The 22,236-nt window shown below is 42.8% G+C and overlaps 1 protein-coding gene across 8 annotated transcripts in view; it reads right to left on the reverse strand.

Moving 5' to 3' along the window:
• The window catches only part of LOC125382160 (cytosolic carboxypeptidase-like protein 5), a 53,641-nt gene that overhangs the window by 18,113 nt on the left and 13,292 nt on the right, over positions 1 to 22,236 (reverse strand). For 4 of the 8 annotated variants that reach the window (XM_048400641.1, XM_048400643.1, XM_048400644.1 and 1 more), the window contains 8 exons: positions 8,951 to 10,072; positions 7,476 to 7,645; positions 5,609 to 5,744; positions 5,005 to 5,189; positions 3,980 to 4,200; positions 3,579 to 3,808; positions 2,291 to 2,643; positions 1,752 to 1,948 (listed from right to left, as the gene is read on the reverse strand). In XM_048400641.1, the coding sequence (XP_048256598.1) occupies positions 1,752 to 1,948; positions 2,291 to 2,643; positions 3,579 to 3,808; positions 3,980 to 4,200; positions 5,005 to 5,189; positions 5,609 to 5,744; positions 7,476 to 7,645; positions 8,951 to 10,072 (2,614 nt within the window). The remainder of the gene's footprint in view (positions 1 to 1,751; positions 1,949 to 2,290; positions 2,644 to 3,578; positions 3,809 to 3,979; positions 4,201 to 5,004; positions 5,190 to 5,608; positions 5,745 to 7,475; positions 7,646 to 8,950; positions 10,073 to 22,236) is intronic. The other 4 variants (XM_048400645.1, XM_048400642.1, XM_048400646.1 and 1 more) reach the window with 1 other exon arrangement.

The raw sequence follows: 22,236 nt of genomic DNA on the forward strand, positions 1-22,236 counted from the left end.
AAGCATTAGAAATTACATACATTTCTAGTAACTTTCCTCAGATCTATATTTAAAATCATGAATCTAATATTTCTCAGTTGTCTTAAAACCAACATGTTCCAGTGTTCTCCTTCTTTGATCTCACAGGAAGATGAGTGAGGTAAACACAGGAGCGGCAGAAATAAAATAAAATAAGGGCATCTACGTCACAGCACACCCAACAAGACAAACATGAAGACTAGCACGGACACCACTCTATTCCTCTGTATCTAATCATGCAACATGACCAGTTGACCAGTGTCTGCGTGCCTACACCCAACAAGACAAACATGAAGACTAGCACGGACACCACTCTGTTCCTCTGTATCTAATCATGCAACATGACCAGTTGACCAGTGTCTGCGTGCCTACACCCAACAAGACAAACATGAAGACTAGCACGGACACCACTCTGTTCCTCTGTATCTAATCATGCAACATGACCAGTTGACCAGTGTCTGCGTGCCTACACCCAACAAGACAAACATGAAGACTAGCACGGACACCACTCTGTTCCTCTGTATCTAATCATGCAACATGCAAATCTAAAGTTGGGAATAAGTAATAGCAAGCCAACTAAAATGTCTCAATGTGATGGAAGAACATCTACACAGTTAGTCTGGAATGACGACACCATCACTGTCTAAGTTTGCAGTTTGCCGGCGAGATGGCAGATGACCACATGTGCAGGGGACGGCAGAACGGTTTGTAATCAACAAGCACTCACTAGATCAGTTCCCTCACAATAACAAACACCACTCCCTGAGTTGACCTCAGTAGCACACCTTTAAAGTCCGCAATATCAACAGTACACTAACACTAACAGTAGACTAACACTAACAGTACACTAACACTAACAGTACACTAATACTAACACTTACAGTACACTAACAGTAGACTAATACTAACATTACACTAACACTAACAGTACTCGTACACTAACAGTACACTAACAGTACTCGTACACTAACAGTACACTAACAGTACACTAACACTAACAGAACACTAACAGTACACTAACACTAACAGAACACTAACAGTACACTAACACTAACAGAACACTAACAGTACACTAACAGTACACTAACAGTACTCGTACACTAACAGTACACTAACAGAACACTAACAGTACACTAACAGTACACTAACACTAACAGAACACTAACAGTACACTAACACTAACAGTACACTAACAGTACACTAACAGTACACTAACACTAACAGAACACTAACAGTACACTAACACTAACAGAGCCGGGACCAGACAAACCAGTGGTCAAAAGCCTGACTCTGAACTGACACTCAGCAGCCAATGTGACATCTGTTCATGAGCCTCCGGAGACAGAGATGAGTGCTGTAGACTGCTGCTACACCCTGCCTATCCCGACTACACCCTGCCTATCCCGACTACATCCTGCCTATCCCGACTACACATGCTGCACCCTGCCTATCCCGACTACACCCTGCCTATCCCGACTGCACCCTGCCTATCCCGACTACATCCTGCCTATCCCGACTACACATGCTGCACCCTGCCTATCCCGACTACATCCTGCCTATCCCGACTGCACCCTGCCTATCCCGACTACATCCTGCCTATCCCGACTACATCCTGCCTATCCCGACTACACCCTGCCTATCCCGACTACATCCTGCCTATCCCGACTACATCCTGCCTATCCCGACTGCACCCTGCACATGGGTCTATCACTGTCATCTCTGTCAACCATTACCTTGTCCCCCGTCATCTGACGCTGGGCTCGCTTCTGTCGTCCGTTTGCGCTGTCTCCTACGCCGTCTCCGCCGCCGTTCAAAGTCACTGTCCGCACTCCCCTGTTTGCTACCCATACCTTTGGTCACACCGTTCTTTGGGCTTCGAGTCAAGCTCTTCCGGCGTCCGAAAGTCGACCTCCTCCGTCGAGGCACCTCACTGCAAATAGTGGTATAGTTTTCAAGACAATTCGGTAGCTTAGTGGGATCATACACTTTCCTCATTTCAACTTTCAACATTTTCATATGACAAAGATCAGTTAAAGTTTTGCTGATTTTTTATCTCATGAAACAGAAAACACATGATGTTATTTCCTCAAGAATACGAAGACTTGTGAGAACATTGGAATCACTTGCTTCACCATGAGACTCTGTTTTGTCCTAAGCACAACCCCACACACTCCCAACCCACCCATGTTGGACTAGCAGATCCTGGCATAGATAAGGGGCACCATTCTGCCATCACCTATGACCTGTCTGACATTCTGATGTCTAGACGCACCCATGAGCATCTGTTCCGTCGCGGACTGTGACAGTACTCTGTATGATGGGAACTGCATCCTTAGTGAGCGTGATAGGGATGCTGTCCCCCGGGTGAGATGCGTCCTCGGGTCCCTTGTGACCTTCATTACTCCTGCCTCCTGGTTGCATGCTGCCGTCAACCTCAGCTGGGTGAGTTATCTCCCCTGGTTTGTGCGGCCCTGACTTGGTCCCCGGCTTGGTGGCGCGCAGGTTCCCCTGGGCCAGGAACTTGGAGTGGACATCCATGCCCTGGGGGGTCAGGAGGTTCAGCTGGGAGCGGTTCGTGGGGAGCGGGATCCGACTGGGAGAGGCCCCCTTCTTGGCTAGAGCCAACTGAAAACACAATGTCCTGCTCACCACACACCAACATTCAACCAAGCGCCAGTGCATATAGATATACGTAACTATCATGTTCCAATTGATCACACACCTAGGTTAAAGAAGCATTTGCTTTGTCTTTCAGAAAAGTGTTTCATATATCAAAATGAATGTGAAATAAGTGAAAACAGTATCATAAGTTACTATTGGCAGTGTAGACTGGCATCGGTGTTATATTTCAATTTATCCACGATGAATTTTGATGAATCGTTACAGACCTAGTTGATGTTTAGAGGTTATTATATGGCTGTCATACCCCATATCAGCCCTAGACCGCCATATCAGCCCTAGAACGCCATATCAGCCCTAGACCGCCATATCAGCCCTAGACCACCATATCAGCCCTAGACCGCCATATCAGCCCTAGACCGCCATATCAGCCCTAGACCGCCATATCAGCCCTAGACCGCCATATCAGCCTGAGGGTTGTCCACATGACGGAAGAGGTTAACCCCGTCAGCATGCTGACAAGGTAAGGATGTCATCTGTGGGATGACTCCACGCCCCCTGCTACATAAATGCCATATAATAACCTTGTTATCACATACCATAACATCAAGTTGTTAAATGTATCCATTCGTAAAACATCTCTAACATGTTCACCTTGTTTGGAAGACTCTAATTCCTTAGCACCTGGGCTGATTCCGATCGCCCATCAAAATGCATTGACAAGCCATATCAGCCCGGCAGGGGGTTTAATAAGGGTCTGGTTATTACAACCCCTATGATATGACAGTCTCCATGTTGGCAATATCACACATGCAAAATACCTCATACCACTGATTGGTATATGACCATAAAACTCATCGCTCCCTTAATATCAGACAAGGCCTCAAGGGCCATTCAGCAGACACAGATACAGTTGGAGGAGGGCTGCCTCTCTGTCTCACCAGGCCACTGTTCTTCAGCTCCTGGTACTTGTCCTCCTCCCTCATCCTCAGCGAACAGTCTGCGGACTGCTGCCGCCTCTCCTCTGACCCTGACCCTGATCCTGACCCTATTCTCAAGGCCATCTTGGTGGATGCTGGGACCGAGGAAGCAGACGTTGGCTTGGCAGGTGAGCTACAGGACGGCAGAGTGACTCGGCGCCGGGTCTGGTTACCGAGGGCGCCGCGGGTAGCTGAAACAACAGACATAGAAACGGAAGTCCTGAGAGATGCCGCTAGGGATATTGCATGATGTCACAGGGTCATCCCCAACAGGACGGAAGCAAAGTCATCTCATGTTGAAATAACTCGCAAGGAAACAAACAAGTTGCCAAAAATAAAACAATAGTTATCACTGGGCCTACCTTCTCTGACCGGCGCCAACTCCCGCTTGTTGCCCGGCCCCAGAGTGGGCTGTCTGGTGTACCCGCCGCCGCCGCCGCCGCGCACTGTGCGGGAGGTGCTGGCTGTGTTGGTGTCACTGACAGTGGAGCGAGAGAATGCACCGCGGTTGTTCTGATGGATGTTGGACTCACTCAGGTTCCCGCGATTCTGACGATTGTTGTTCAAATTGTTGCCAGTCAAACTGTGAACAGTGGCAATGTATCATAAATGCTATGAGAAAATGACAACTTCCACAGACAGACAAGATGACCAGCATCACAACAACAGGGTGTCCGGCTCAACAGGCCACCCACAACATGCAAGTCCCCTATTACAGAATGTCAAATATATTTGAGTATTTTTGCTCTGGTAGGTTGAAAAAGACTGTTAAATGGGAAGTCTTTGGGACTTGTTTAATAGTGCATGTAGAGTCCTCCCTCGTTATACTATGCCCCATGATTATAATGCCCTAATGCAAAATGCCCTGGTTATAATGCCAATGCCAATGTTTTTCAGACCAACCATTCCAATTCCTGGTTATAATGCCACTATGGTTAATGCCATTATTAAATTTGACAAAGAATTGGCAATGTTGTTAATCATATTGAGATGATTCCCATTTCTAAATCAACAAACAAATTCCATTGATCTCAGTTGTTTCACAGCTAATCCCCACTCAAGAAGTCTAATCCCTAAACAGTTGTCTCATGTTAAGATTCCTTTCCTGCCACCCACAACTAGACACGTACAGCCCTGATGCTGTTATCATTCATGTCCCAATACTGTCAACTCCAGCTTCATCATCTGAGAGCCTGTACTGACAACACACTCCCAATTAGGATGATGTCATCTTTTCTAGAAAAATATGAACATTTTCCATCTACATATTCAGTACAATACCACAATGATTCAGATACATGCAGACACCATGATTCTTACAAAATATTTCTCTAGAAAGTCGACAATGACACCGTGGTGGATGTTGTAGCAGACACTGCTGCAGTACCTGTTTCTGCCGTAGCTCCTGATGACAGGGTTGCGTGGAACCCGCGGCCCGCCTCGCAGACCACGCAGGTATCGGCGGACGGCATCGCGCACACCATGCAGGCTGGAATGTTCTGACAGGGTGAGCCTGGTCCAGGGGTTGGTCTCCATCATGTCTAACGCTGCTGTAGCCACAGCCCTGCCCACCTGCAACACAAGGCCAACGATGTACTACTGTCTATCAACATCACTAGTTCCTTCATATTTAGAAGTGACATAAATACCACACTCCACCACCTCACCAGTGAGGTATCAAACCTTGGTCTAACTACAGGCTCCAACACCTCACAAGAGAGGTATCAAACCTTGGTCTACCTAAAAAGCTCCACTGCCTCCCCAGTGAGGTATCAAACCTTGGTCAAACTACAGGCTCCTCTGCCTCCCCAGTGAGGTATCAAACCTTGGTCTAACTACAGGCTCCAACACCTCACCAGTGAGGTATCAAACCTTGGTCTAACCAAAGGGTCCACTGCCTCACCAATGAGGTATCAAACCTTGGTCTAACTACAGACTCCACTGCCTACCAAATCTTTCCTATACACAAAGTCCATATGGATGTCACATACCTCTTCATAATGGGCCTGAGTGTACTTGGGGGGGAACCCGGCGATTGGAGGGGGTGTGGCGCGGCCCTGGTCATGGAAGGCCGGGGGGACAGAATTGACCATTCTGCCGGTGTTGTAGTTGCACTCCAAGGTGTAGCTGAAACACACACAGCAGTATTCCTGTCAGCTGGCATAGACAAGGCAGGGGCTAGTGCTGACATGGATAACAATACACACGACATACACAGCACTGATGACGTCATGCAGAGGCCACTGTTGACATGGATAACAATACGCACGACATACACAGCACTGATGACGTCATGCAGAGGCCACTGTTGACATGGATAACAATACACACGACATACACAGCACTGATGACGTCATGCAGAGGCAACTGTTGACATGGATAACAATACACACGACATACACAGCACTGATGACGTCATGCAGAGGCAACTGTTGACATGGATAACAATACACACGACATACACAGCACTGATGACGTCATGCAGAGGCCACTGTTGACATGGATAACAATACACACGACATACACAGCACTGATGACGTCATGCAGAGGCCACTGTTGACATGGATAACAATACACACGACATACACAGCACTGATGACGTCATGCAGAGGCCACTGTTGACATGGATAACAATACACACGACATACACAGCACTGATGACGTCATGCAGAGGCCACTGTTGACATGGATAACAATACACACGACATACACAGCACTGATGACGTCATGCAGAGGCCACTGTTGACATGGATAACAATACACACGGCATACACAGCACTGATGACGTCATGCAGAGGTTGACATGGATAACAATACACACGACATACACAGCACTGATGACATCATGCAGAGGCAACTGTTGACATGGATAACAATACACACGACATACACAGCACTGATGACGACATGCAGAGGCAACTGTTGACATGGATAACAATACACACGACATACACAGCACTGATGACGTCATGCAGAGGTTGACATGGATAACAATACACACGACATACACAGCACTGATGACGTCATGCAGAGGCAACTGTTGACATGGATAACAATACACACGACATACACAGCACTGATGACGTCATGCAGAGGCTACTGTTGACATGGATAACAATAGACACGACATACACAGCACTGATGACGTCATGCAGAGGCTACTGTTGACATGGATAACAATACACACGACATACACAGCACTGATGACGTCATGCAGAGGCCACTGTTGACATGGATAACAATACACACGACATACACAGCACTGATGACGTCATGCAGAGGTTGACATGGATAACAATAGACACGACATACACAGCACTGATGACGTCATGCAGAGGCAACTGTTGACATGGATAACAATACACACGACATACACAGCACTGATGATGTCATGCAGAGGCCACTGTTGACATGGATAACAATACACACGACATACACAGCACTGATGACGTCATGCAGAGGTTGACATGGATAACAATAGACACGACATACACAGCACTGATGACGTCATGCAGAGGCCACTGTTGACATGGATAACAATACACACGACATACACAGCACTGATGACGTCATGCAGAGGTTGACATGGATAACAATACACACCACATACACAGCACTGATGACGTCATGCAGAGGCCACTGTTGACATGGATAACAATACACACGACATACACAGCACTGATGACGTAAACAGTTATGATATCATGTATGTTGCTTTTGATATCCCAAACTAAACTTGTGTCAGAAATGTATTTATGACACACTAACACTCATTTCCTAGAATCAGTACAAGGATAACACTCAAGTACTTACTTCTCCCCTGTGGGGACTTCAGGGTAGAATAGATTCCCAACTCACCTGTGTATGATGCCAATAGCCTTGAACACAGCGACTCTGCCGCTGCCTTCTTTGGACATCCCATCACGCCTGTCCTTCGAGTACATGTTCCGCTCCGAGAAGTTGCAGCCCGTGAAGTCAAAGTGTGCTGTGTTGATGGAGATCAACTTTGGGAACATCATGTTTTCCACCTGGCGATAACCACAGTTACAGTCAGATACACATGGTTACAGTTAGATACACATGGTTACAGTCAGATACACATGGTTACAGTTAGATACACATGGTTACAGTCAGATACACATGGCTACAGTCAGATACACATGGTTACAGTCAGATATACATGGTTACAGTCAGATACACATGGTTACAGTCAGATACACATGGTTACAGTCAGAAACATGGCTTACAGTCAGAAACACATGGTTACAGTCAGATATACATGGTTACAGTCAGATACACATGGTTACAGTCAGATACACATGGTTACAGTCAGAAACATGACTACAGTCAGATACACATGGTTACAGTCAGATACACATGGCTTACAGTCAGAAACACATGGTTACAGTCAGATATACATGGTTACAGTCAGATACACATGGTTACAGTCAGATACACATGGTTACAGTCAGAAACATGACTACAGTCAGATACACATGGTTACAGTCAGATACACATGGTTACAGTCAGAAACACATGGTTACAGTCAGATACACATGGTTACAGTCAGAAACACATAGTTACAGTCAGAAACACATGGTTACAGTCAGAAACACATGGTTACAGTCAGAAACACATGGTTACAGTCAGATACACATGGTTACAGTCAGATACACATGGTTACAGTCAGAAACACATAATAGATAAAGACTATTGTCCTGCTTGTCAGTCCTCATGGAGAGAAGCTGTCTTTTCCACATCAAATGATCAATAAAAAAGAATCTTACAAAGATGCCTGCCTCCCTCAACAGTTTGCCATAGAAACTTCTACAGACCGAACCTGTCTCATGACTTCATTTCCAGTAGATTTTATTGTGAATATGAGGATGATTCTTTTTTAAGCTTCAGACATGTTGGACTTTCTCGAAAGTCAGAAAATGAGAACAAATTAATCTTAACTTTTCATCCTAAACAATACTTTTTTGTATGTCTTAGAACAACAGATTTTACCGACTGACATGACCTGACACTGTATATTAACTAAGGACATGTCCGTTCCACACAGAATAGCATACAATATCATGCAGTGTTTGAAAATATGCAAACAAGTCAATTGGCCTCTCCATAAACCTAATGTTGAAAGTTTTAAATTTAGGGTGTCAAGATTCCAACACTACAAGAGTTGACCTGAAGGACCCCAGGAACCACTGATGTGGAACACGGAATATGTTACCAAGAAAACATGGATCTTTTTACACTCATAAGCAAAACTCACCATCATCATGACCCTAGTGCACTGAGCATGATCATGATAAGAAGCAGTCGCAGCTCACCTGAGTATCTTCATTCTCATAGTAGTTGCCGTAGATGAAGCAGCCTCGTTTCGACGCATGCCCATGTAAATCCACATAAAAAGCTATCCCACTCTCGTGAGGAGGAATCTCTTTGAGTTTCGGATCTGACAGATGAGGGGAGTTAGTGCTAGTGACGTACACGTCCCCCTCATCCTCCGACCCTTCGTTGCCAAGGTTGTCTGTGTCTCCATCACCCTCATCATCTGTATCAGCCATCAACTCATTGGCCGGGCCACCATCACATCGGAAGTCATCTGACATGTTCAGTTCTGACAGACGGAGTCTCAACTCGCTGTCCACGCGGCGCTGGTCTTTGGTCATGTCGAGATTACTGAGTACACTACAACATGAAGACGACACGTGGTTGGTAGGCATGGTGTCCGGAGCCAGTCCACCATCGCTCAATGATGTGTCTGTCCCGTCAAGATCTGCAAGGTTCAGAGGTTCGATCTGAAATGACTTTGGTTGAGCTGAATCCATGTGACTTGAGTCTAGTCCTTCAACATCAAGCGTGGGCAGCTTGTTCGTTTCATGAAGCCATGTGGCCTCACTTCCGCCCGGATTCCGGTCACTTCGATGACTGTCCACTGGTTCAACACAGTCTCTGATCACAACAGTTGTAGCATCACTGCCCGGCGTCCTTGACGAGAGAGGGTCAGCTCCAACCAGTGTCCGAGAACTCAGGGCTTCCCCCTGACCTGACAGGTTGAGCCTAGGGGTACGTGTTGCTGGTCGCTGTGGACTAGACACAAGTTCTCCCTGTGGGAAGTTGACCTGAATGTCAGACAGGTCACCCTCTTTCTTGATGCGGTTGTGGACATGGTGGTAGATGATGACGCTCTTCGCAGCGTAGATGGATGGATGGAGGGTGAAGCTTGGGTCAAGGTACATGCGGTTCAGGTTGACGCCCCGCTGGTCAGTCCTGTAGTGACCTCGCATCACCCCGTCCGGATTCAGCATCGGTATCAGTTTAAACACATACTGTTTACGTAGCTGTTGAGCTCGACAGTCATCTTCTCGCAGGATAAAATCCAAGAATCCATTAAACACAAAACTTGCCGGTGTTTCCCCTGGATGAACACGACTGCTCAGTAAATACACCTGGAACAACAAATAACTCCTCAGTAAATACACCTGGAACGACAGATAACTCCTCAGTAAATACATCTGGAAGAACAAATAACTCCTCAGTAAATACAGCGGAACAACAAATAACTCCTCAGTAAATACACCGGGAACAACAAACAACTCCTCAGTAAATACAGCGGAACAACAAATAACTCCTCAGTAAATACATCTGGAACGACAAATAACTCCTCAGTAAATACACCTGGAACAACAAATAACTCCTCAGTAAATACACCGGGAACAACAAATAACTTTTCAGGAAATACATCTGAATTGACAGGTAACTCCTCAGTAAATACACCGGGAACAACAAATAACTCCTCAGTAAATACATCTGGAACGACAGATAACTCCTCAGTAAGTACATCTGGAACAACAAATAACTCCTCAGTAAATACATCTGGAACGACAAATAACTCCTCAGTAAATACACCTGGAACAACAAATAACTCCTCAGTAAATACATCTGGAACAACAAATAACTCCTCAGTAAATACATCTGGAACAACAAATAACTCCTCAGTAAATACACCGGGAACAACAAATAACTCCTCAGTAAGTACATCTGGAACAACAAATAACTCCTCAGTAAATACACCGGGAAAGACAAATAACTCCTCAGTAAATACATCTGGAATAACAAATAACTCCTCAGTAAATACACCGGGAACAACAAATAACTCCTCAATAAGTACATCTGGAACAACAAATAACTCCTCAGTAAATACATCTGGAACGACAAATAACTCCTCAGTAAATACACCGGGAACAACAAATAACTCCTCAGTAAATACATCTGGAATGACAAATAACTCCTCAGTAAATACACCGGGAACAACAAATAACTCCTCAGTAAATACACCGGGAACAACAAATAACTCCTCAGTAAATACACCGAGAACAACAAATAACTCCTCAGTAAATACATCTGGATTGACAGGTAACTCCTCAGTAAATACCCCGGGAACAACAAATAACTCCTCAGTAAATACACCTGGAACAACAAATAACTCCTCAGTAAATACACCGGGAACAACAAATAACTCCTCAGTAAATACACCGGGAACAACAAGTAACTCCTCAGTAAGTACATCTGGAACAACAAATAACTCCTCAGTAAATACACCGGGAACAACAAATAACTCCTCAGTAAGTACATCTGGAACAACAAATAACTCCTCAGTAAATACATCTGGAACAACAAATAACTCCTCAGTAAATACATCTGGAACGACAGATAACTCCTCAGTAAGTACATCTGGAACAACAAATAACTCCTCAGTAAATACACCGGGAACAACAAATAACTCCTCAGTAAATACATCTGGAACGACAAATAACTCCTCAGTAAATACACCGGGAACAACAAATAACTCCTCAGTAAATACACCGGGAACAACAAATAACTCCTCAGTAAATACACCTGGAACAACAAATAACTCCTCAGTAAATACATCTGGAACAACAGATATCTCCTCAGTAAATACACCTGGATAACTTGTTATCAGTACACTGAATAAAACTGTGATTTCATAGTCAATCATTAAACTGAATACAACTGTGACATCCAATCATTACACTGAATACAACTGTGACATCATACCCAATCACTAAACTGAATACAACTGGGACATCATAGTCAATCATAACACTGAATACAACTGGGACATCATAGTCAATCATAACACTGAATACAACTGGGACATCATACCCAATCACTAAACTGAATACAACTGGGACATCATAGTCAATCATAACACTGAATACAACTGGGACATCATAGTCAATCATAACACTGAATACAACTGGGACATCCAATCATTACACTGAATACAACTGGGACATCATACCCAATAATTAAAACTGAATACAACTGGGACATCAAAGTCAATCATTACATTGAATACAACTGGGACATCATAGTCAATCATAACACTGAATACAACTGGGACATCCAATCATTACACTGAATACAACTGTGACACCATACCCAATCACTAAACTGAATACAACTATGACATCACAGTCAATTATAACACTGAATACAACTGTGGCATCATAAATAAGCATTACAATGAATACAACTGTGACAACATAGTCAATCATTACATTGAATACAACTGTGACATAATAAACAAGCATTACAATGAATACAACTGTGACATCATACCCAATCATTACACTAAAAACAACTGTAACATCAATCTTAACACTGAATACAACTGTGATATCATACCCAATCATTAAACTGAATACAACTGACACCATACCCAATCATTACAATGAATACAACAGTGACATCATACCCAATCATTATACTGAATACAATTGTGACATCATACCAAATCATTACACTAAATACAAAGTTCTGTGACATCAAACCCAATCATTATACTGAATACAACTGTGACATCAAACCCGATCATTACACTAAATACAACTGTAAGATCATACCGAACCACTGAACCGAACACAACTGTGACATCATACCCAATCATTATACTGAATACAATTGTGACATCAAACCCGATCATTACACTAAATACAACTTTAAGATCATACCCAATCATTACACTGAATATAACTGTAAGATCATACCGAACCACTGAACCGAACACAACTGTGACATCATACCCAATCATTACACTGAATACAACTGTAAGATCATACCGAACCACTGAACCGAACACAACTGTGACATCATAGTCAATCATTACACTGAATACAACTGTAAGATCATACCGAACCACTGAACCGAACACAACTGTGACATCATAGTCAATCATTACACTGAATACAACTGTAAGATCATACCGAACCACTGAACCGAACACAACTGTGACGTCATAGTCAATCATTACACTGAATACAACTGTAAGATCATACCAAACCACTGAACTGAACACAACTGTGACATCATAGTCAATCATTACACTAAATACAACTGTAAGATCATACCGAACCACTGACCCGAACACAACTGTGATGTCATAGTCAATCATTACACTGAATACAACTGTAAGATCATACCCAACCACTGAACTGAACACAACTGTGACATCATAGTCAATCATTACACTAAATACAACTGTAAGATCATACCGAACCACTGAACCGAACACAACTGTGACGTCATAGTCAATCATTACACTAAATACAACTGTCACATCATACAATCATTACACTGAATACAACTGTGGTATCATACCCAATAATTACACTGAATACAACTGTGACATCATACATGATCATTACACTTAATACAATTGTGACATCATACCCGATCATTACACTAAATACAACTATGACATCATACCCAATCATTATACTGAATACAATTGTGACATCATACCCAATCATTACACTTAATACAAAGTTCTGTGACATCAAAACCAATCATTATACTGAATACAACTGTGACATCAAACCCGATCATTACACTAAATACAACTGTAAGATCATACCCAATCACTGAACTGAATACAACTGTGACATCATACAATCATTAAACTGAATACAACTGTGACATCATACCCGATCATTACACTGAATACAACTATGACGTCATACCCAAGCATTACAATGAATACAACTATGACATCATACTCAATCATTACGCTGAATACAGCTGTGATATCATACCAAATCATTACACTGAATACAACTGTTACATCATACCCAAGCATTATAATGAATACAACTGTGACATCATACCCAATTATCACACTGAATACAACTGTGACATCATACCCAATTATCACACTGAATACAACTGTGACATCATACCCAATTATCACACTGAATACAACTGTGGCATCATACCCAATCATTACACTAAATACAACTGTTACATCAATCATAACACTGAATACAACTGGGACATCAAACCCAATCATTACACTGAATACAACTGTGACATCAAACCCAATTATCACACTGAATACAACTGTGGCATCATACCCAATCATTACACTGAATGCAACAGTGACATCATACCAAATCATTACACTAAATACAACTGTGATATCATACCCAATCAGTACACTGAATACAACTGTGATATCATACCCAATCAGTACACTTAATAATACAACTGTGATATCATACCCAATCAGTACAATTAATACAATTGTGATATCATAGCCAATCATGACACTGAATACAACTGTGACATCATACCCAATCATTACACTGAATACAACTGTGGCATCATACCCAATCATTACACTAAATACAACTGTTACATCAATCATTACACTGAATACAACTGTGACAGCATACCCAATTATTACTGTTGACAATAAGTAGAATCATTTTTCGTTTTAATTTAAGCTGCTACTGAATAGCAATTTATGTTTTTCCGTAACTTTCGAGAATTACTTCCCCTTGGTTTGTCACCTGCGGTCCAACACAGTTGGAAACATGAAGAAATCGGTAGAGGTAAACACATGTATGACGTGCTATGAGACGCATGAAGCAAACACAAAACACAATTTCATGTATCCAAGTGGTGGTGTAGCAGGAATAAACATTTTGAAACGAATGACGTTAATTCTTTATGTTCTCTCACGAACATAAAGTTTCCAACTTGGTGTAATGCAGTGATCGAAAACTGAACACTATTTACGAAACACGTGTTTTGGAAGATTGTAGTTCGCCATGTCAGACGACGATTCTGTGAACACAAACAGGGATGAATTGAAGCATGTCCGTCGTGGACATGCAGCCCATGCTACTGCTTTGTGTAATAGAGCTTCAAGTGAAATGACAGCCGGTCGTTCCAAACGAAAACTCGGGCAAACACTTGAACAGTTAGAAGCGGCAATAAAATCGTTCACTATTGCACACAAACGTTATATTGACTCGCTTGACACTGAACAAAATCGGGATGGCATATGGGTTGAAGTCTGCTTCAACACGATCTCTCAACCAGTTCTGCAGATCAGTGAGGTTCGGGTCTCTGAAAGAAACAATGTTTCTAACGAACTCATTCCACCGGGTTAATTTTTCGATGGGAAGGCGCCTTGAAACTTAAAGTTAAATATAACGTTTGTGTGCAATAGTGAACGATTTTATTGCCGCTTCTAACTGTTCAAGTGTTTGCCCAAGTTTTCGTTTGGAACGACCGGCTGTCATTTCACTTGAAGCTCTATTACACAAAGCAGTAGCATGGGCTGCATGTCCACGACGGACATGCTTCAATTCATCCCTGTTTGTGTTCACAGAATCGTCGTCTGACATGGCGAACTACAATCTTCCAAAACACGTGTTTCGTAAATAGTGTTCAGTTTTCGATCACTGCATTACACCAAGTTGGAAACTTTATGTTCGTGAGAGAACATAAAGAATAAACGTCATTCGTTTCAAAATGTTTATTCCTGCTACACCACCACTTGGATACATGAAATTGTGTTTTGTGTTTGCTTCATGCGTCTCATAGCACGTCATACATGTGTTTACCTCTACCGATTTCTTCATGTTTCCAACTGTGTTGGACCGCAGGTGACAAACCAAGGGGAAGTAATTCTCGAAAGTTACGGAAAAACATAAATTGCTATTCAGTAGCAGCTTAAATTAAAACGAAAAATGATTCTACTTATTGTCAACAAAACCCAACCCCACCTGACAGAGTTAAACGTCACAGTCTATGTACCTGATAAACAGGTAATTCAATGATAGATGATTGGAGATCACATCTACACTGTCTATTCAAGAACACACACTTTCACAGCAGGTCTTGTGTATTCACCCTTGGGAGTTTTCACTCTCACAGTTCTCACTTCACTATCATCACCAGGCAGAATGTCAATTATTCTTCCCATTTCCCACTGACCTCTGGGTTTAGAGTCATCGGCTATCAGAACAAGATCACCGACCGATATTCTGCAACCACCAACTCTCCAGCGATGCCTTACTGTCAAGTTAGGTAAGTACTCTCTCATCCATCGGCGATTCAGATGATCTGCAAGGACTTGGGCTTGGCGCCATCTTTTTCTGCTGCACATCTCTTTGTCCTGGAACACATCAACTGGTTGGAATGGGTTAGATCTGCCGAGCAAAAAATGGTTCGGTGTCAAGGCGGTGAAGTCGTTTGGGTTTGCACTGTTGTAAGTCAAAGGTCGACTGTTCAGCATTGCTTCGACTTCAATCAGAGATGTGCGAAGCACAGATTCATGAACAAGGGTTCCACATTCAACACACAATTTACTGAAAACAGTGCAGCAATGAAAAGTGAGCAAGTAAAGTTAAAAGTTGTTCATGCTGAGGAAAATGCAAAACTAGTTTCCCAAATTGCTGACTTACAAGCTGAAAAGGCGCGACAAGAGGCAAGACATCTTAAAGAAGTGGCCGATCTTGAACATCGTATGTACCAAACTATGCTGAACGACAATGAAAATCAAGCTGATCTGCTTGCAACTAAACACGACAGTAAAGCATACATACAGCAGTGGCTGGATCAGACACCGATCGCATGTTGATGGTGAAGCCAAACGACTTATTCAAGGACTTGGTTACAGTGGAAGAAACTATGCTTTGGCACTCAAGGAGCTGAAAGCTTCATTCAGTCAGAGAATAAAAGTGTGCAGAGCTTTCATTGATAGCGTGGCCTCAGGAGCACAAGTACCTAGTCATGATCCATCTGCATTGCGTAGACTCTATGTTGCTGTTCGTGACTGTATTGCGACATTGCAGCAACTGAATTACCTGTCTGACCTTAACAGCTCTGACATTGTGTTGAAAGTTTCAAGGCGCCTTCCCATCGACAAAGTAACCCGGTGGAATGAGTTCGTTAGAAACATTGTTTCTTTCAGAGACCCGAACCTCACTGATCTGCAGAACTGGTTGAGAGATCGTGTTGAAGCAGACTTCAACCCATATGCCATCCCGATTTTGAGTGAGCCATCACGTGAAGACACCAACAAACGTCGCAAGAACGACACACGGCACACCAAGCCTCAAGAGAAGCGGATTGTCAGAAAGCAATCAACAAAACCGCCAACAATCATTGACAATGTAGATACAACACCAAAACAGGCAAAAGCGCCATGTGCATTGTGTGGTGAGTCTCATTACCTGTACAGGTGTCCTATTTTCGCAAACCAGACTGCATCTGAGAGAAGGGACATAATTGTCGATCACAGTTTGTGCTTCAACTGTCTTAAACCATCACATCGAGCAAACAAATGTTTCTCTACTGTGACTTGCCAAGAGAAACATTGTGGTAAGAAACATCACACACTACTGCACAATGTTTTTTCTGAGCCACTGGTGGTTTAAAATAAGAAACTGCAGTCATCCAGAGCAAAAGTGTATTTGCAGATTGTTCCAGTTCATGCTTTTGGTCCAAATGGCAGAATAATCAAGACTTTTGCCCTGTTAGACTCAGGAAGTGATGTCACCCTTATTCATAGGGATCTGGTAAAAGATTTAGGTCTCCATGGAGAGAGAAGAAAGCTCAAGGTTAAAACATACAACAGTGTTTCAACTGAAAACTCCCTTAAGGTATCACTTGACATTGAATCAGCTAGTGATCTTGATGCACGGAGAATCCATTTGAAAGAAGCTTGGGCAGTTGATACTAATGCCTTTGATTGCCTTCCTCAGCGCATCAGTGATGAATGGGAACACCTCAAAGACTTGCAATTGCCTGATATTGAACCCACCCAGGTCAACATGTTGATTGGTGTTGATGTCCCTGAAGCACACCTTCAACTTGACATGATCCGAGGACTTGAAAATCAACCCGTTGCAGTCAAAACCCTGCTGGGGTGGACAGTCATGGGAATAGCCCACAGTGATGATGAACTGTATCATGAAACTCAAGCTAGAATTAACCTCACAATTGCTCGTGATCAACATTTGAGTGATCAGCTTGAAGACTTCTGGAAAACAGAATCTTTTGGGATTTCACACAACAAGACAAAGCCCTATTCAACTGAAGATGAAAAGGCACAATACATCCTTGAAAGAACGACTCAACTAATTGAAGGACACTATCAAATTGGCATGCTGTGGCGTGATAAATCACCATTGCCAAACAACTTGAAAGCAGCTCAAAGAAGACTCAAAATCTTAACCAAGCGCATTGTGAGAGACTCTGAATTTGGTGTTCTTTATAGCAAAACTCTCAACGATTATGTGTCAAAGGATCAAGCAGAGAAACTCTTGGCTCAAGAAATTGACAATTCATCATGTCGGACATGGTACTTACCTCATCACGGTGTGATGAATCCTAATAAGCCAGGGAAGGTGAGAGTTGTGTTTGACGCTGCGGCTTCATACTTGGGCACATCTCTGAATGACAAATTAATGACTGGTCCTGATCTCGTCAACAGTTTGTTTGGCATTCTCCAGCAATTCAGACTTTTTGAAGTTACGATAGCTGCTGATATAGAAGGTATGTACCATCAAGTGGGGGTCCCTAAGGAGGACTCTGAAGCACTCAGATTTCTATGGAAATCAGATCTCAAGACTCCTGGTCCTCCGGATGTGTACAGGATGAAAGTACATGTGTTTGGAGCAGCTGACTCATCCTCTTGTGCAAACTACGCTGTGAAGCGCACAGCTAAGGACAATGCTGATCTATTTGAGCAGTCAGTGATCGATACAGCCCTCAATGATTTCTATGTTGATGATCTTTTGAAATCAGTTGAGACTGAAACTACTGCAGTGCATCTGATCCAAGACATTACATACCTCATCAAAATGGGTGGATTTCACCTCCACAAGTGGATTTCGAATTCAGAAGTTGTGATGAGATCAATCCCTGAAAGTGAAAGAGCTGTTAGCTCAAAGAATCTTGATCTTAATGAAATATCCACAATCAGAGCCCTTGGACTAAAATGGAATATTGTCTCGGACACTTTTGTGTTTGATCCAAGAATTCACAACAGTGCCAGAACAAAGAGAGGTGTGATAAGCATGGTGAGCTCCATCTTTGATCCTTGTGGGTATTTGGCTCCATACACAGTTCGCGTAAAGTGTCTCATACAAGACTTATGGAAGCTAGGTCTTGATTGGGATGATGACTTGCCACTAGAAATTCAATCAAGATGGAATGGCTGGCTGGAAGAAATTCAAAACTTGTCATCATTTAACCTGTGCAGGCATCACCAGGGCTTTTCATCACAATCCAGTCTCATTGAAGTTCATCTGTTCGCGGATGCCTCCGAGAAAAGCTTTGGAGCATGTGCATACATGCGCTACAAATCTTACCCTGACCAGGATGAAGTGACTTGTTCATTCCTGGCTGCAAAGACGCGTGTGTCCCCCCTTAAGCCTGCATTGACAATTCCAAGGCTGGAACTGCAAGGTGCTGTATTAGCGGTTAGACTTTGGCTTTCTCTCAAAGAAGAATTGATGGTCCCTGTCCAGAGAATTCAGTTTTGGACTGACTCAAATACAGTGTTACAATATTTGAACAATTCCAACAAGCGATTCAAGCCTTTAGTCGCTAACAGGATAGCAGAAATCCACGATTCCACAAAACCTCAACAATGGCGTCATGTCCCATCAGATATCAATCCGGCTGATCACTGTACTCGCGGACTTCAAGCAAAACAGCACACAGAAACACATCCATGGCTACGGGGTCCAGAGTTCTTATGGAAAAGTGAGGACACATGGCCAAAACTGTCAAACCCTGTTGAGATGCTCAGTGATGATCTTGAAGTGAAGAAGAGTATGTTCAAGACCACTAGAAATGCATCATCTGAAATCAATCTGAATCAAAGACATTTGACTGAACCACAAATCACAAATTTGTTGAATCCAGCTGACTATTCTACATGGCAAAGACTGTGTCGCATTTCAGCTTGGGTTCTCAGAGCAGCCAGAAACTTTCTGTCGAAACTCAGGCATCTTGACCTCAAACCTGTAACAGATGAAAGTCTGACAGTGAGTGAATGTGAGGAAGCGTTGCTCGCCTGGGTTCAAGAAGCACAAAAGGATGCATTTCAAGATGAGATTTATTGTGCTCAATCCGGAAACGAAATATCTCCAAAATCATCTCTGATAACACTATCACCATTCTATGATGGACGACATCTCAGAGTGGGACGACTTCGAAAAGCTACTATTCCAAGAGAAGCAAAGTATCAACTCCTCCTTCCAGATTATCACCCAGTCACACAGCTACTGATGAATAAAACTCACAAGGAAAATGCTCACTGTGGTACTGAACACATTATAGCTACAGTAAGACAGCGATTCTGGCCTCTTCATGCAAGAAAGTTAGCAAAGCGTGCTGTCAGAAGTTGTCAAGAGTGTAGGAAGCGTTCTGTGAATCCAGTTGCACCCAAGATGGCAGACCTTCCATCATGTCGTGTAAGCCTTACAGATGGAGTATTCTCTCATACTGGAGTGGACTACTTTTGCCCGATTTTGGTAAAGTTCAAGCGAAGCACAATGAAAAGGTGGGGATGTTTGTTTACTTGTCTGTCTGTAAGGGCAGTACACATTGAGGTTGCTGATTCATTGGAAACAGATGATTTTCTTCTCGCCCTCAGAAACTTTATCGGGCGCTGTGGAAACCCTCAACATTTGTATAGCGATAACGGTACAAACTTTCATGGAGCAGACAACGAACTCCGTCAGTGCCTTCACAATCTCAAACAAGCCAAAATCAGTGACTTCCTGTGTGTGCGAGGTATTCAGTGGCACTTTAATCCACCGCTTAGTCCGCACTTTGGTGGTGCATGGGAACAACTGGTGAGATCCGTAAAAACAGCCTTAACTTGTGTTTTGAAAGGAACCCTTGTTCATGAATCTGTGCTTCGCACATCTCTGATTGAAGTCGAAGCAATGCTGAACAGTCGACCTTTGACTTACAACAGTGCAAACCCAAACGACTTCACCGCCTTGACACCGAACCATTTTTTGCTCGGCAGATCTAACCCATTCCAACCAGTTGATGTGTTCCAGGACAAAGAGATGTGCAGCAGAAAAAGATGGCGCCAAGCCCAAGTCCTTGCAGATCATCTGAATCGCCGATGGATGAGAGAGTACTTACCTAACTTGACAGTAAGGCATCGCTGGAGAGTTGGTGGTTGCAGAATATCGGTCGGTGATCTTGTTCTGATAGTCGATGACTCTAAACCCAGAGGTCAGTGGGAAATGGGAAGAATAATTGACATTCTGCCTGGTGATGATAGTGAAGTGAGAACTGTGAGAGTGAAAACTCCCAAGGGTGAATACACAAGACCTGCTGTGAAAGTGTGTGTTCTTGAATAGACAGTGTAGATGTGATCTCCAATCATCTATCATTGAATTACCTGTTTATCAGGTACATAGACTGTGACGTTTAACTCTGTCAGGTGGGGTGGGGTTTTGTTGACAATAAGTAGAATCATTTTTCGTTTTAATTTAAGCTGCTACTGAATAGCAATTTATGTTTTTCCGTAACTTTCGAGAATTACTTCCCCTTGGTTTGTCACCTGCGGTCCAACACAGTTGGAAACATAAAAAATCGGTAGAGGTAAACACATGTATGACGTGCTATGAGACGCATGAAGCAAACACAAACACAATTTCATGTATCCAAGTGGTGGTGTAGCAGAAATAAACATTTTGAAACGAATGACGTTAATTCTTTATGTTCTCTCACGAACAATTACACTGAATACAACTGTGGCATCATACCCAATCAGTACACTGAATACAACTGTGATATCATACCCAATCATTACACTAAATACAACTGTGATATCATACCCAATCAGTACACTGAATACAACTGTGATATCATACCCAATCAGTACACTGAATACAACTGTGATATCATACCCAATCAGTACACTGAATAATACAACTGTGATATCATACCCAATCAGTACACTTAATAATACAACTGTGATATCATACCCAATCAGTACACTGAATACAACTGTGATATCATACCCAATCAGTACACTTAATAATACAACTGTGATATCATACCCAATCAGTACACTGAATAATACAACTGTGATATCATACCCAATCAGTACACTTAATAATACAACTGTGATATCATACCCAATCAGTACACTGAATAATACAACTGTGATATCATACCCAATCAGTACACTTAATAATACAACTGTGATATCATACCCAATCAGTACACTGAATACAACTGTGATATCATACCCAATCAG

This window comes from Haliotis rufescens, unplaced genomic scaffold (assembly GCF_023055435.1).
Source record: "Haliotis rufescens isolate VD_foot unplaced genomic scaffold, xgHalRufe1.0.p SCAF_2, whole genome shotgun sequence".
Lineage (NCBI taxonomy): Eukaryota > Metazoa > Mollusca > Gastropoda > Lepetellida > Haliotidae > Haliotis > Haliotis rufescens.